At 39.6% G+C, this 12,837-nt stretch overlaps 1 protein-coding gene across 1 annotated transcript in view; it reads left to right on the plus strand.

The window, feature by feature from the left end:
* Window positions 1–11,206, plus strand: part of LOC119215400 (CD166 antigen homolog) — a 47,675-nt gene extending 36,469 nt beyond the window's left edge. The window contains exons 4-9 of the mRNA XM_062558189.1: window positions 2,737–2,801; window positions 5,118–5,205; window positions 5,727–5,897; window positions 8,848–8,972; window positions 9,224–9,356; window positions 11,025–11,206. Coding sequence (XP_062414173.1) covers window positions 2,737–2,801; window positions 5,118–5,205; window positions 5,727–5,897; window positions 8,848–8,972; window positions 9,224–9,356; window positions 11,025–11,191 — 749 coding nt within the window. The 3' untranslated portion in view covers window positions 11,192–11,206. The remainder of the gene's footprint in view (window positions 1–2,736; window positions 2,802–5,117; window positions 5,206–5,726; window positions 5,898–8,847; window positions 8,973–9,223; window positions 9,357–11,024) is intronic.
* The last annotated feature ends 1,631 nt before the right edge of the window (window positions 11,207–12,837 follow it).

A 12,837-nucleotide genomic window follows, 5' to 3' on the forward strand; every position in this document is an offset into this window, starting at 1 on the left:
CCTTTAAATTTATGGCGAAAGACCTGCGAACGTGACGACAGAGAGGGAGAGAGAGCTGTTCACTTTGTTCTTTGTGTGTGTGAGCCGAGCGGGACACAGCAACACAACAAACAGTATGTGTGTAGGGGAGGGGCGCTGTGACTACCAGCCAATCACAGAACGCAGACACAGACAGCTACCCAATGAGGACTTTTATTCAATCCGAGCACAGATATTGACTCGTATTACTCGTATAATACTCGTACTCGGCAAAAGTGCTTTATCCGTACCGGATAATCGTTTCAGCCGAGTATCTGGCTCATCTCTAAAAAATACGCTCGTTTCCGTGGGCGTTCCTCCAAAATACACTCGCTCCTGTGGGCAGTTGCTTAGCTACTTCCGTTTTCGCTTTTGTGTTGTGGCATTCGTGTTGTGTTGAGGTGTTGTGGCATTTGCGGTTGTGTTGTGGCGTTTGTGTTGTGGCATTTACAGTTGTGTTGTGGCTTTTGTATTTTGTGTTGTGGCGTTTGCGTTGTGTTGTTGCATTTGCGGCTGTGTTGTGGCTTTTGTATTTGTCTGAACCTTCTCGGCCACCGTACAGATGTCTTATCAAACCTGCAGTAGAACACATTCAGGTCGTCAGCCAGTTGGTGATTGTCCTCAGTGAGGGGATTGTATCCTGTAGTTGGTGAGCTTAGCTACCTTGATCTCCGTCCTCAGTGAGTTTCTGGCCGGGTTGTACAGGATCTTGTCCCCACCTCTTGGCCTCCTCTTTGGCCCGACAAAGCTGCCTGAATATGTGCAGAAGGTTTTAGTTGGCACCCGCATGTCCTCCCAAAAACTGTCGATGAGCCCAACCAGGTCTGTAGCAGAAGCCTCAAAAACACTCCAATCAGTGGAGGCAAAGCAGCATTGTAGCTCCATCTTTGCATCATTGGTCCTTCTCTCCAGTCCTTACCACAGGCTTTGCAGATTTCAATTTCTGCCTGTAGGTTGGGAGAAGATCGACCAGACAATGGTTCAGAGAGTGCCAAAGTTGCACGGGGGGCTGCGCGATACGAGTCCTTTAGTACAGGTTAGTAGTGGTCCAGTGTGTTTTTGTTCTTGGTGCTAAAATGGTTACTTTGCAAAAGTGAGAGTGCAGTACCAAGGTGCACCATCTTGTATTATTTGGGTATTTATTTGGGTGCATCTGACAACGGTGGTCATTTACATTTGAAAGGATTGTAAAATAGCTGAAATGAAATAGCTGAGTGGCTAGTAACTTTGGAAAACCACTAGCTACAGTGGCTGGTGAGCAATAATATTAATGTCGAGGCCTAAGCAGCACACATTACTTTTGCAAGTGGTTTATTTCTCCACGCTCAAGAATTGCAGCCAGCGAGAAGAAAGGCACGCTTTAAGGGGAAGGAGTGCCACCAGGTGCACAAATTAATCACTTCTCTGCCTTCTGCTTGCTGAATTTTCATTGGCTCGCCTAAAAGTATTTTTTCTTTTCATAATAAAATATGTTTACTGATTGGCCGGTCAACAGGGGAGGGTGGGGGGGGGGGGGGCGCCCGCTAGGGCTTTTAGCCCAAATAATAATAATTAAGAGTGGTGTAGCCGTAACCAAACGGAACAACAGCACGGCAATGAGCCTCTCGTATGTCAGAAGAGACCGCATTATTTTATTTTTTTTCTTCAATGGAAGGGATCTACCAGCACTACGTTGGTGAACCTGGTCCCCGGTCTAACGCATGTGCTCAGCCCCAGTGGACTTTTTAGGAATAGCAGCTACTTTTATAGAAATGCAATTTATGTGCCGAACTGCACCCGCCCGTGGACCTTGAATTTGACACCTGTGTCTGAGATGTATTCTTTAATCTCGAATGAACGAATGAAAAAAATTGTTTACCGCTGCCAAGCGTCTGCCCGGAATCTAAAGAAGAAGATATTCATTTTTAGAGATTAGGTCTACTTTGAAAAAAAAAAGCTAGCTGTAGGTGATGCTAGGCGTCGCTCATTGCAGTCAAAGAATGGTTCTTCTCGCTGGTTGCCATTTTTATATATATATATATATATATATATTTATATATATATATGCAGAGATATTCTGCTCAGAGTGATGTGAAAGTACAGTATTAATATTGAGTTGTCTTCAAAGAATTTAGCTTTAATGCTAAGTATGTCTGCAGTCTTTTGGGGGTCTACCGCTTATGTGATGCAAATGTTTGTTTTTCTCACCATGCATCTTTTTACGTAGATTCCAAGCAATTTCCCATGTTGGTCTGTGGGTTCAGTCTGATGATGTCAGACAATTGTAGGAAATGTCTGAGACATTTCTGTTAAACTCCAACACTGTATGAATCTGAATTAAATGTTTTCAGATGAGTGTAAAGACTGCAGCAGACCAGTATATAAGTATACACTGTTAAGGAGATATTTCTCAGGTCAAAATCTCTCAAAAGAAGTACAAAATTACAACTATCACAATATACATGTACATATTACTTTAATGAATCACATTTAGAATAATTGTGTTACAGAAGTGCATACTGTTGCCCTGAAAATTAATAAACGCTTTAGCAAAACTATCTTGATTGCACATTAAGTCGTTTTCAAATGAACAGAACCATTGCAATAATAAACACAATTATGGAGTTTGACTGACTGCCCATATATTTCTTGATGATACATCCAAACCACTTTATTAAAACCCTGACTGAGCCTCTTTTTGTGATTCCCAAACATGATTGACTGCTTTTGGGTTTGCAGAGAAACCATCTTCTGTTGAGATTATGGACAAGTCTGAAGTACTGCAGAAGGACAGAGCAACAACGGTATGATTCCCTCCAGCTTTTACATTTTAATGCTCTGTGGTCTAGAAGTGTGACGCTGTCCTAAATTCTGCTCATGCAATTGTGTCTGTTGGCTTTGGTACCTGTAGTGTTGTGTCCCAATTGCAGGTTAACCCAAATGTAAATATTTACTTTCATAAGATAAACAATGACATTGGAAGTTTCTTTTCTGATTTTGATGTTTGTTTTAATTCCTGAACACACACACTTACACACACAATTACATAAGCATCTTTTTAACTTTCAAAAAGCAGGCCACATTCCCAGTGGTCATCTGAAGCAGAGCACAGTGTTATGCATTTATTATGGTTGAGTGAGTGCCTCCATTGGTATTCCCACTTAACAAATCACCTTTTGTTGAAGAACTTTGAGCATTTTGGGGTAAGGCCCGGAGACAAGGAGAGATGTAGGAAAGAAAAAAGTGAGGGTTTCAGTTTAATCTTTGATCTTGCAAGTGGAAAATGATGGAGGCCATGGCTGATTCATATGCAAGTGGAATTCCAAAAGAGAGGAAAGTAAAGTGGTGAAGACTGCATCAAGCCTGAACTGTCTCAGCCATGAATCAGCCAAGAAGCTATTTTATTAGATTACCAAAGCCAACCGATCTTTTTACAGAAATAAAGTGAGCAATGCTGCTGGTTAGAGAGTTAATGTCATCTCATTTTTCTTACCTTTTCTACTAAATGGCGACACTTTAATCTTGCACATTTAGTTTTAATAAGAAGTATCTCAACTTGTATTAAATGTTTTATAATATACTATGATGCAGCTGTTATGCAGACATGAAGATACAAACACGGTTGTTAATGTAGTAAGACATTGGATATATTAGATATTTTTTAAATGTTGTCGTAAATTTTCTTTCACAAATGTTGCTATTGAGAGAGCAAATTTGTGTGTGAGAGAGAGAAACAGAAGCTAAGGCTGGATTTCAATAGTCAAAATAAGGACCTTCTAACATCTATTCCTAACCACTATTCCTTCACGTGTCATGTGGTCAAGAAAAGATGATTGGGAGAATGCATGAGGAATTAGGAAAAGACAACCACGGTGTTAAGGGAATCTGACTCCACCTTCACTAAGCGTCCTGTTTAGTGAAAAACATGCAATCATAAATGAATGCATAAAAAATATTACCTTTTTTTGAGATCATCCCATCAACTGAAATCTACCACGATCAACTAATCCCAAAGATTGTGTGGTCCTTACTCAAAGCTTAACCAAAGATCATCTAGTATAAAGCTGCAGATCCTCTAGTCACCATGTTTATCCATAGTTGACTCGGGTTGAGCTCTATTGTCTCGGACTCAGTGGAGGAATCATACTCAGTGTGAAACATGGTTACTGCAGTACAGTGAACATGTAAACATTATTTCTAAGCATCTGTGTGACATGGATGTAACTGAGCGGTTCTGATGACACATTGACACAGTCCAGATAGGATCATGTTCATTCCATTTATTTTTCAGCCTCCTCCAGTTACATAGTTACAAGTTGCTATGTCACACCCGGGGTACACATTTGGGGTCAGATATTTTGTTGAACATCATCATAGCTGTTAGGTTGAAGAACTGAGTTGTCAAAATAAATGACTGCAGCTTTGCCCTTGGTGGTTCTTTGGGTCTCTAAGGTGGAGCTGCTGTATTTACGGGCCAACAGCAGAAGACTGGTTAGACTTTACAACAATGTTTTTGAGTGTAAGATTGAATAAATGCCTTTTTTCAACAAGGTAATAAAACCTTAAATGAGATGCTTAAAGTTTTTCTACTGAACTGTGTGAGTGTTGGATCCCCTGAAAGAAGAAAGAAGGCTCAAAGGCACTAACTTGTAGGCGGGTTCATATGCAGCAGATCTCTGCTACCATTAATGACCTTTTAAATCCGGATGATGCAGCAGGAGATAGTGGAACAGTGTGTTTAAGAACACAAAAACATTTTTATTCCTAAAGGAGAAAGCTGTTTGTCTTACTTGGCCTCCGTCCACCTTCCTCCTGCTAAGGTTGGAAAACAGGCCCTACATTATGAAAAAAACATAGCACATCGTTATTCTTATCATGGGTGAAATAATAATATTTACACTACTATATGATAAGTTGATGTATTCATCTGTGAGAGTGTGGCGGTTGAAACGATTCCGTAAGCCATAAACAACCCGATGAAAACGGATTCAATAAAATAAAGATGTACTATCCGCTTTTCCAGTATGTGTTTCTTAATATGCTCAATTCAATGGCAGAAATTCAAATAAGACAGTCCTGTGAGCATGACTGAGCACCATTTGTTTTTTTGTTTTTCTCAGGTTGGAACATGTGTTGCGAGGCATGCCAACCCCGCAGCTACGATCACATGGAAAAAAAATGAAAAGGTCCTGGTAGCCGATGGGAAAGGTAACAATGACGCACAGTGAAACTATCCATTCGTCCCACTGGATGCTGTCCTCCCCCTGGGTGAGAGGGGAAAGAAATAAATCATACCGTAGACCAGTGATTCTCAAATGGGGGTGCGTTAAGGTGTAACAAATTCCCCCCCTGCGCCTTAACTCAAAAGGGAAAAATGCACAACTTGAAAAAAGGGAATGTGTGGATCGACTGTATTTTGACATTGAGTTGTTTCAATTGTCCGATAGAAACAAATCAAGTGTTCGACTAGCCCTGTGTGAAGAGAATACAGCATTGAAGGATAAAAACATAAACAACCAAATATTTTACTCTTACAGCTGCCGTGGAACAGAGGCTGTAAACAGAGACTTTTCTGTGATTCCTAACTTTACACAATCTGGACTGGTTTTGACGCAACAGAAAACATTTAATGCTGAACCAAAGAATGCTGAATGCTACGTTTATTGCACTAGCACTGTAGTGTTTTGTCTGTTTTTGTAATCAAATATTTTCTCCCCACTCCTCTGCAGCTGTTGTCATCACCCCAAGCATAAAGCTGGACCCTGCCACTGGCCTGTCCACCACCGCGTCCACCCTCCAGTATGCAGCCTCCAAGGAGGACGCTGTGGCAGTCTTCACCTGCTTGTCCAAACACCAGCTGAGCAGTCAGGAAGAAGAGCTGGGACCTTTCCCTGTTCACTGTGAGTGGAAGATAGCGCAGCCACCATGCGCTACAGCAGACACACACACACATTCATGTGCATACAGAAAGGCCAAATGAAACAAATAATCACGGGGTGTGCATTATTCAGCGATAATCTACAGTTGCTGTTCATTGACCCAAGCGTTCCATATCTCTGCGCACTCAAAGTAACAGGTTAGATTTTGCTCGTCCATTAGTTGACATTTCAGCTTTTAGCTCTGTGGCGAACGGCCAAAAAATGACCGTAAACACCACAAATGATCAGTTTCGGGCAATTAGGGCTGCTCCAGCACACTTGCGTTTTAAATGTTCCTGCGTTGCCGTGGTGATGCCGTGAAACACTCTGTTCTGCAGGTAATGCGTTGTACTGTTTAGTTTGGTTCGCTAATAAAATACTCCCACACTTTTCCAGCTCCCGCGTTCAACTTGATAAACTTCTTCTTTTCCTTGGTGCATGTAGACAAAAGAAGCGATAGCGCCCCCACCACTTCCTGTAGTGTATGGCAATGTCGGATGGGTAGCTCAGAATCTTTTTAGATTGGTGAACGTCATGAGCGATGTGAATGAATGAGATGGTGCCACATCTTTCAAGGAGACCCAATGCTGTTTTACAGGTACAGGGACTATTTTTCTCTAGACTACTGAAATGTTTGGTGGCTCAAGAATATATATTCTAATTATGACAATTTTATGCAAATGTCTAATACGATGAAATTAAGTGATGATATTTTGACAACAACTCAAGATGTAAACTGAATGGCATGAACATGCAACAAACCCCTTTAAGTATTTGATCATAGAAATTGTCAAGAGAAAATTATGCTCCGAAATAGACTGTTTTATCTGTGGTGTTTGACAAATGACCAAATGCATTCAGTAACAATCCAGTACTTTATAAAAGGAAAAAGGGACATCAGAAGAAAAATGCCATTTGAGTCGAGCGAAGTAGTTTCAGGTTTGAGGACTAGGGGATTTCAAGGCAAAACAAAATGCTCATGACCACATCCCTAATATGGAATGCCGTTTTATTCAAAATTAAATAAATGAATAAACACATAAATAAATGAAATATGCATTTGAAATACATTGTGAAATAAATGGGGCAATAAATACATAAATATTAAATACATTTAAAATGATTAAATGTATTTAATATTTATGTATGTATCATGGTACTTTTATTTCATAAGTACAATTTTTTTTATTTCATAATGGCACTTTTATTTCATAATGGCACTGTATCTCATAATGGCACTGTATTTCATTTCACGTTCTTATATGCGAATCAGGGGGCGTGGCTATCTCTCACATTCAGAACAGACAACAGAGCCGTATGCAAAAAAAGGCTGGCAGTGAAAGGGCTAGAAATAGGCTAGGTTAGTTGTAGCCTTCTTATATAGTTACTGTCTGTGGTTGTAGTAGCAGATAAGGTACTGGTTCATTCATTAAAATGTCTGAGAAAAGTATCTCAGACTTATTGAGAGCGGCTGCCAACCGCCTTGATAGGATGGAAACCAACACCACCACTACCACCTACAACCAAACACCACCTAGTGCTGCTGAAGTGGGAACCGCAAGCCCTTGTATTTCCAAAAAACCCTCAATATGTGTCAAAATATATCTATGTATCTGCAGATAACCCATGTTGATCGATTTGATCTGCTAATGCTAGCATGCTATCTCGGAGCCCACCGATGTCTTCCATTATGTAAACACTCTCACGTCCCTTAGCCAGCCTTTTTTTGCACACGGCTGTGTTGTCTGTTCTGAATGTGAGAGATAGCCACGCCCCCTGATTTGCATATAAGAACGTGAAATGAAATAAAGTGCCATTATGAAATATAGTGCCATTATGAAATAAAAAAAATGTGTACTTATGAAATAAAAGTACCATGAAATTATCAAATGTATTTAACATTTATATATTTATTGCCTCATTTATTTATTTCACGATGTATTTCAAATGCATATTTCATTTATTTATGTATTTATTCATTTATTTAATTTTGAATAAAATGGCATTCCATACTAAACTTGCGAAGAACAGGTTGAGTGGCATCAACTCATTACTATTTATTTTGGTAAACCCAAAATTACAGATTTGAGAGCTTTACAGTCTGTACACATATGACAGGGTTCGTACGGTCATGAAAAACCTGGAAAAGTCATGGAAAAAAATAAAATCACAAAAGTTTTGGAAAAGTCATGGAAATTTGTTATATTTATATTTTCACGTGGTTTATTTAAGATACGGTTCAAATAATTCATATGGTTTTAAAGAGAGAAGCCTAAAATATGAGCAGGGCTCTCTCGTACTCGCAGCGCAAATAGTTTGCACCGTGGTTTTGTGAACGCAACTTAAGTCAAGTGACGTATTATGGCCCCAATAGTGCTCACTGGAACATTCAGAAGCTTAAAAATGCGCCTATAACCAATGCCATCATTGTTTTTTGCTACAATTAGGTTGCAAAGGTTTTGAGACAGCTTTTTGCTTTTACCCATCACGGGATGTGTCTTGTGTGACACCTTGGCAATGAGACCTTTTTGTAGGCCATCATTTGGGACTGAACAGCTGATATTAATTTGCACTGACAAGGGTGTGGATTGGTTTTTAATTACTGATTACTGATTTCAACTGTGTCATTTTACATTATTACACATAACTTTATTTCTTGGGTTTACTTGGGTTGTTACCAACATCTGGTGAAAATGTAATGTCAATAGCTCCTTTGGAAATATATTTACTGAAATTATGTTTCAATACTTATTTCTCCTGCTGTATGAGAGGGTTCCCATTGAAATGTGATAAAAGACTATTTGATAGTTTCCTATATCGGTTCTGCTTGAAGGTTGAATTGATTCAGTGTGGAAGGGATTCTTTTTAATTATCTTTTAAGCTTTGGTAGGCATGCTTCCCTTTTCCCTAAATTGCCCTCCGAATTCCTCAGATCCATCGGAGAAGGTGAGCCTTCAAATTTCGTCCAAGGGGCCCATTGTGGAAGGAGATAACGTAACGCTGAAGTGTAACGCTGATGGCAACCCTCCACCCAGCTCTTTTTACTTCCACATCAAGGTCAGTCAGAGGTCAAACTTCAACCTAAAAGTAAACCTGAATAGGTGATGATTCTATATCTAATTTTGTACCTACTAATGTTGTTTTAAAAATCTCTGCATGCCTGATGAATCTGACGTTTGTTATGCATATTAGGTTATCAAGTGGATCTCTCCACGAAATGTCTTTTGTCTTTATTCTGTCTGTCTTTTTTCATCATTCAGAATGACAGTAGCTAACAGTGCCTCCTCCTGCTCCTTTCTCTTCGCCAGGACCAGAAAATGCTGGTGAAAAATTCAGACACCTACACTTTGGCCGGCATCAGCAGAGAGGCAGAGGGTGTATATAAATGCTCACTGGCTGACAACGAGAAAATGGAGGCATCCCAAAGCATCGTTGTTAGCTGTGAGTACTTGGAGAGGTTAGAATGTTGTAATGAAACGGTCATACTCTCTTTGCCTTTGCCTGATTCCACGGCTGCTTGTCCAATAATTCCCCACACTCTTAACAATCATCAAATGCATACATATATATACAGGACATTTGATTAACAACATCAACTCACTCTAGCCACAGAACCATAGTCGCCCCACCTTGATTGAAATGGATTTGCTTCCTATAAATAACACCGCACTCTTATTCACTATGAATAGAGTCATGCAAGCAGAGTAATAGTAATCAAATTTAAACTTTGTGAGCGGAGCCTGGCAGGGAGGCAGATCAGTAGGTGCCTGGCTGAAAGGAGAAGTGAACAAAAGTGTTTTTCCATCAAACCATACACAAGCTCTCCCTTGTGTATGGCTTCTTCCCAGGTCCCATATTACACTCTGTGCGTTTCACACATTTTAAACCTAATCTTAAAGAACCATTCATTCATTTGGTTGGTATATTATGAAAGAATAAAGTAGCCATCCAACTAAGACATGTTTTGTGACTGGGTGTAGAAGAAAAAGAAGCTTGGCTGTTGCTTTGTTCAGTTGGCTGGCACCAACATGAATGTCCTCTGGCAGGTAGCAGCTAAACATTTACCTATTTTAGTAACATGTAAAAAAATTAAGAAATCTTTTTGTATATACCCACATATTCTGGAGTATAAAATGAGCTTCATCTACAGCTGTAGAAAGAAGAAAAGCACTCGTACGATACAGGTTGAGTAATATTTATGTTGACTTTGTTATTTTTACCATTATTAGTTAGATAGTAATTATTTAAAAGACTGATGTGAATCTTATTTAGAAAGTTCATATCTGCGTCCAACACCACACTACCAAATCTAAAGATGTTCTGTGGAAAACTACTTAAAACATTGCATGTGGGCATTATTTTATATTTGTGTTATTCTCTTAATACAATGGGATTTCCCTTGTAGATCAGTTCTCAATGAAGGGTTCCATCGTAAAAAAATGTTTTTATTATATTTTGTTAAATAATACTTATTCTATCCATCGATCTTCGAAGCTGCTTATTCTTCATACAGGGTTGCAGGGGCTGGAGTATATTCAAGCTATTAAATGGTAAAATACATAAGTCTGGGTTATTTTTGAGAAAAACAATTGCAAATGGCACAGTTTGGCACAAAATAATCAAAGAATTGTTGATTGCTTATACTGTCTCTACCCAAACAATTTCTAAAAATGTGTACTTCACTTCACAAAATTATCTTTTGCAGAGAGAATGTTAACATATTGTGCTATGATCTGGTAGAGGTTTAGATCTATAATACTATAATTCTAAAGGAAAACCTGAAACTTTTTATTTTTACAGTGTGCCATTTTCTCTTAACCTGCAACATGTATATTTATATGTACACATCTGGATACAACCTCAAAGGTGTTCCCTTTATTATGACACAGATTATTCAAATAGACCTTATGGTTGCACAGGTATATTCTTTTTTAATCATGGGTATGCAGTTTGCGAGCATGGGCCTAAAAAATGGCTTGGTTCTAAAGAGGTCTAAGGATTATTTTCAGAAATTGATTGATCCAAAGTCAACTTTGGGACAAAAGCCTGCAATGAGTGGCAGCCAACCACTAGCACTCAACAAAGCATCCTCTTGTTTCCTTTCCTAAGACATGGACCTAAGTCTGACCCCCACTGGGAGGGTTGTCAAGAGCAAAGGGGACACCTTGTCCGTGATGATGGAGAAGAGTGCCTCGGCTGACACTAAAGTGTCTTGGACAAAGGTAATGCTGTCAGAGTTCGATGGGAGGGAAGTGACAATCCAACCTCAATTTTAATATCTTTATACTGTAAATGGTGAGCTAGATGGTTGTACACAAAAGTATGTTTTTCAATTTGCACTACCTTGTAATTTGTAGTGCCTTCATCATTTGAAGTGATTGATTATTGTTGACAGATGTTAGGAAGTTAAACTTGCATACATAGATATTTGCTTTAGAGGGATTGAGGAGTCTGCCATACCCGCAATATGTTTATGAGCACAAAGCCTACTATCTTGCCACGGAAGCTGCTGGCAAGAATAACCAGCCAAACGAGAACATATGACAAGTTTGTAAAGGAACAAGTTGGTAGCTGGAGACCAAGTGCTACTGAGAAACTTTGGTTTTACTGGAAAGCACAAGTTGAAAAATAAATGGAGGTCCCTGCCTTTCATCTTTGTTGGAACCATCCAGTCCATCAAGTGAAGTCTGAAATTAGAACAGGAAATGCAAAAATATGGCACCGCAATTATTTACTTATTTGCTATTTATTGAGATAATCTGCACAGAATGATGATTCAAAGCTGCCACACAGACCTGTTACAACAGGGGTGTCAAACTCAAATACACAGTGGGTCGAAATAAAGATATTGATACAAGTCAAGGTCCAGATGGGTTCAATGTTTATTGAAAACTTATGAAAGAACCGTAGTGCACATATGGAACCTGGAACTAACAAGGCCTATTGAGTATTACATATAAAACATTAATTCTGAAATAAAAATAATAAATTAAAATAAAAGTAATAAAATCATTTCAATTCATCGTTTCATTAATTGCTTATGGCTCTATCGGCAGTTTATTTCCAGAGTAATTTCAAGTGGAAACAGTTTCTACAGGCAAACAACAATCAAACATAATTTACTTCAAAGATGTCCTGTAGTAGCAAGAGAAAAAAAATGAAACCACATTAAAAACTGAAAATACGTCAAAGCACAGTTTGCTGCTCTGTGATGCTCCCTGGTCTGAGACAGACACTTGGTGTCTCATCTTTGATACAAGTTCATCAATGTCTGGGGTCAGGCTCTGAGCTGAGGAAATCCTCAAGATGGAGTGAGGGTGCTCATCAGTAAGACGAGTCCGGTGTCAAGTTTTGGTCATCTTTATCAAAGAAAACAGTTGTTCACACAAGTAAGTGCTGCCAAACATAGAGACCGTTTGAGCAGCCTGGGAGCGCAGCTGGGGCATTGTGTTGGGGATGAAACATGGAAACTCTGCAGCGCCCACAGACTCATATTTTGCCTTCAGTGTGTCACTAGATTGGAGCTCAATCAGCTCCATTTGGAGGTTTGATGGTGCGTTTTCCACGTCAGCTGCAAATGGATTACTGAGCAGTTCAATACTGCTTTTTTGGGCTTCAAAATTGCCAAAACGCTGTGTGAAGTCAGCACCAAGTATGCAGTTTGTCAGCAAACTGTGTAGTTGGGAAGGCAGCGACCTGATCATTCATTGTTAGGCAGTGTGGCAAATGGCTCAAGTTTTCCTGCAGCATCTGCGTCTCCCACAGGCGCAGCTTGGGTTTAAAGCTTGGTTTTAAATGCCCTCACTGTAGCGTACATGTCAGTGATGGCACGCGGCCCCGCCCCTGAGGTTGCAGGTTGAGCGCATTCAGGTGGCTTGTGATATCACACAGGAACGCCACTTCACACAGAAACATTTTATTT

Source organism: Pungitius pungitius, chromosome 16 (assembly GCF_949316345.1).
Source record: "Pungitius pungitius chromosome 16, fPunPun2.1, whole genome shotgun sequence".
NCBI classification, from domain to species: Eukaryota; Metazoa; Chordata; class Actinopteri; order Perciformes; family Gasterosteidae; genus Pungitius; species Pungitius pungitius.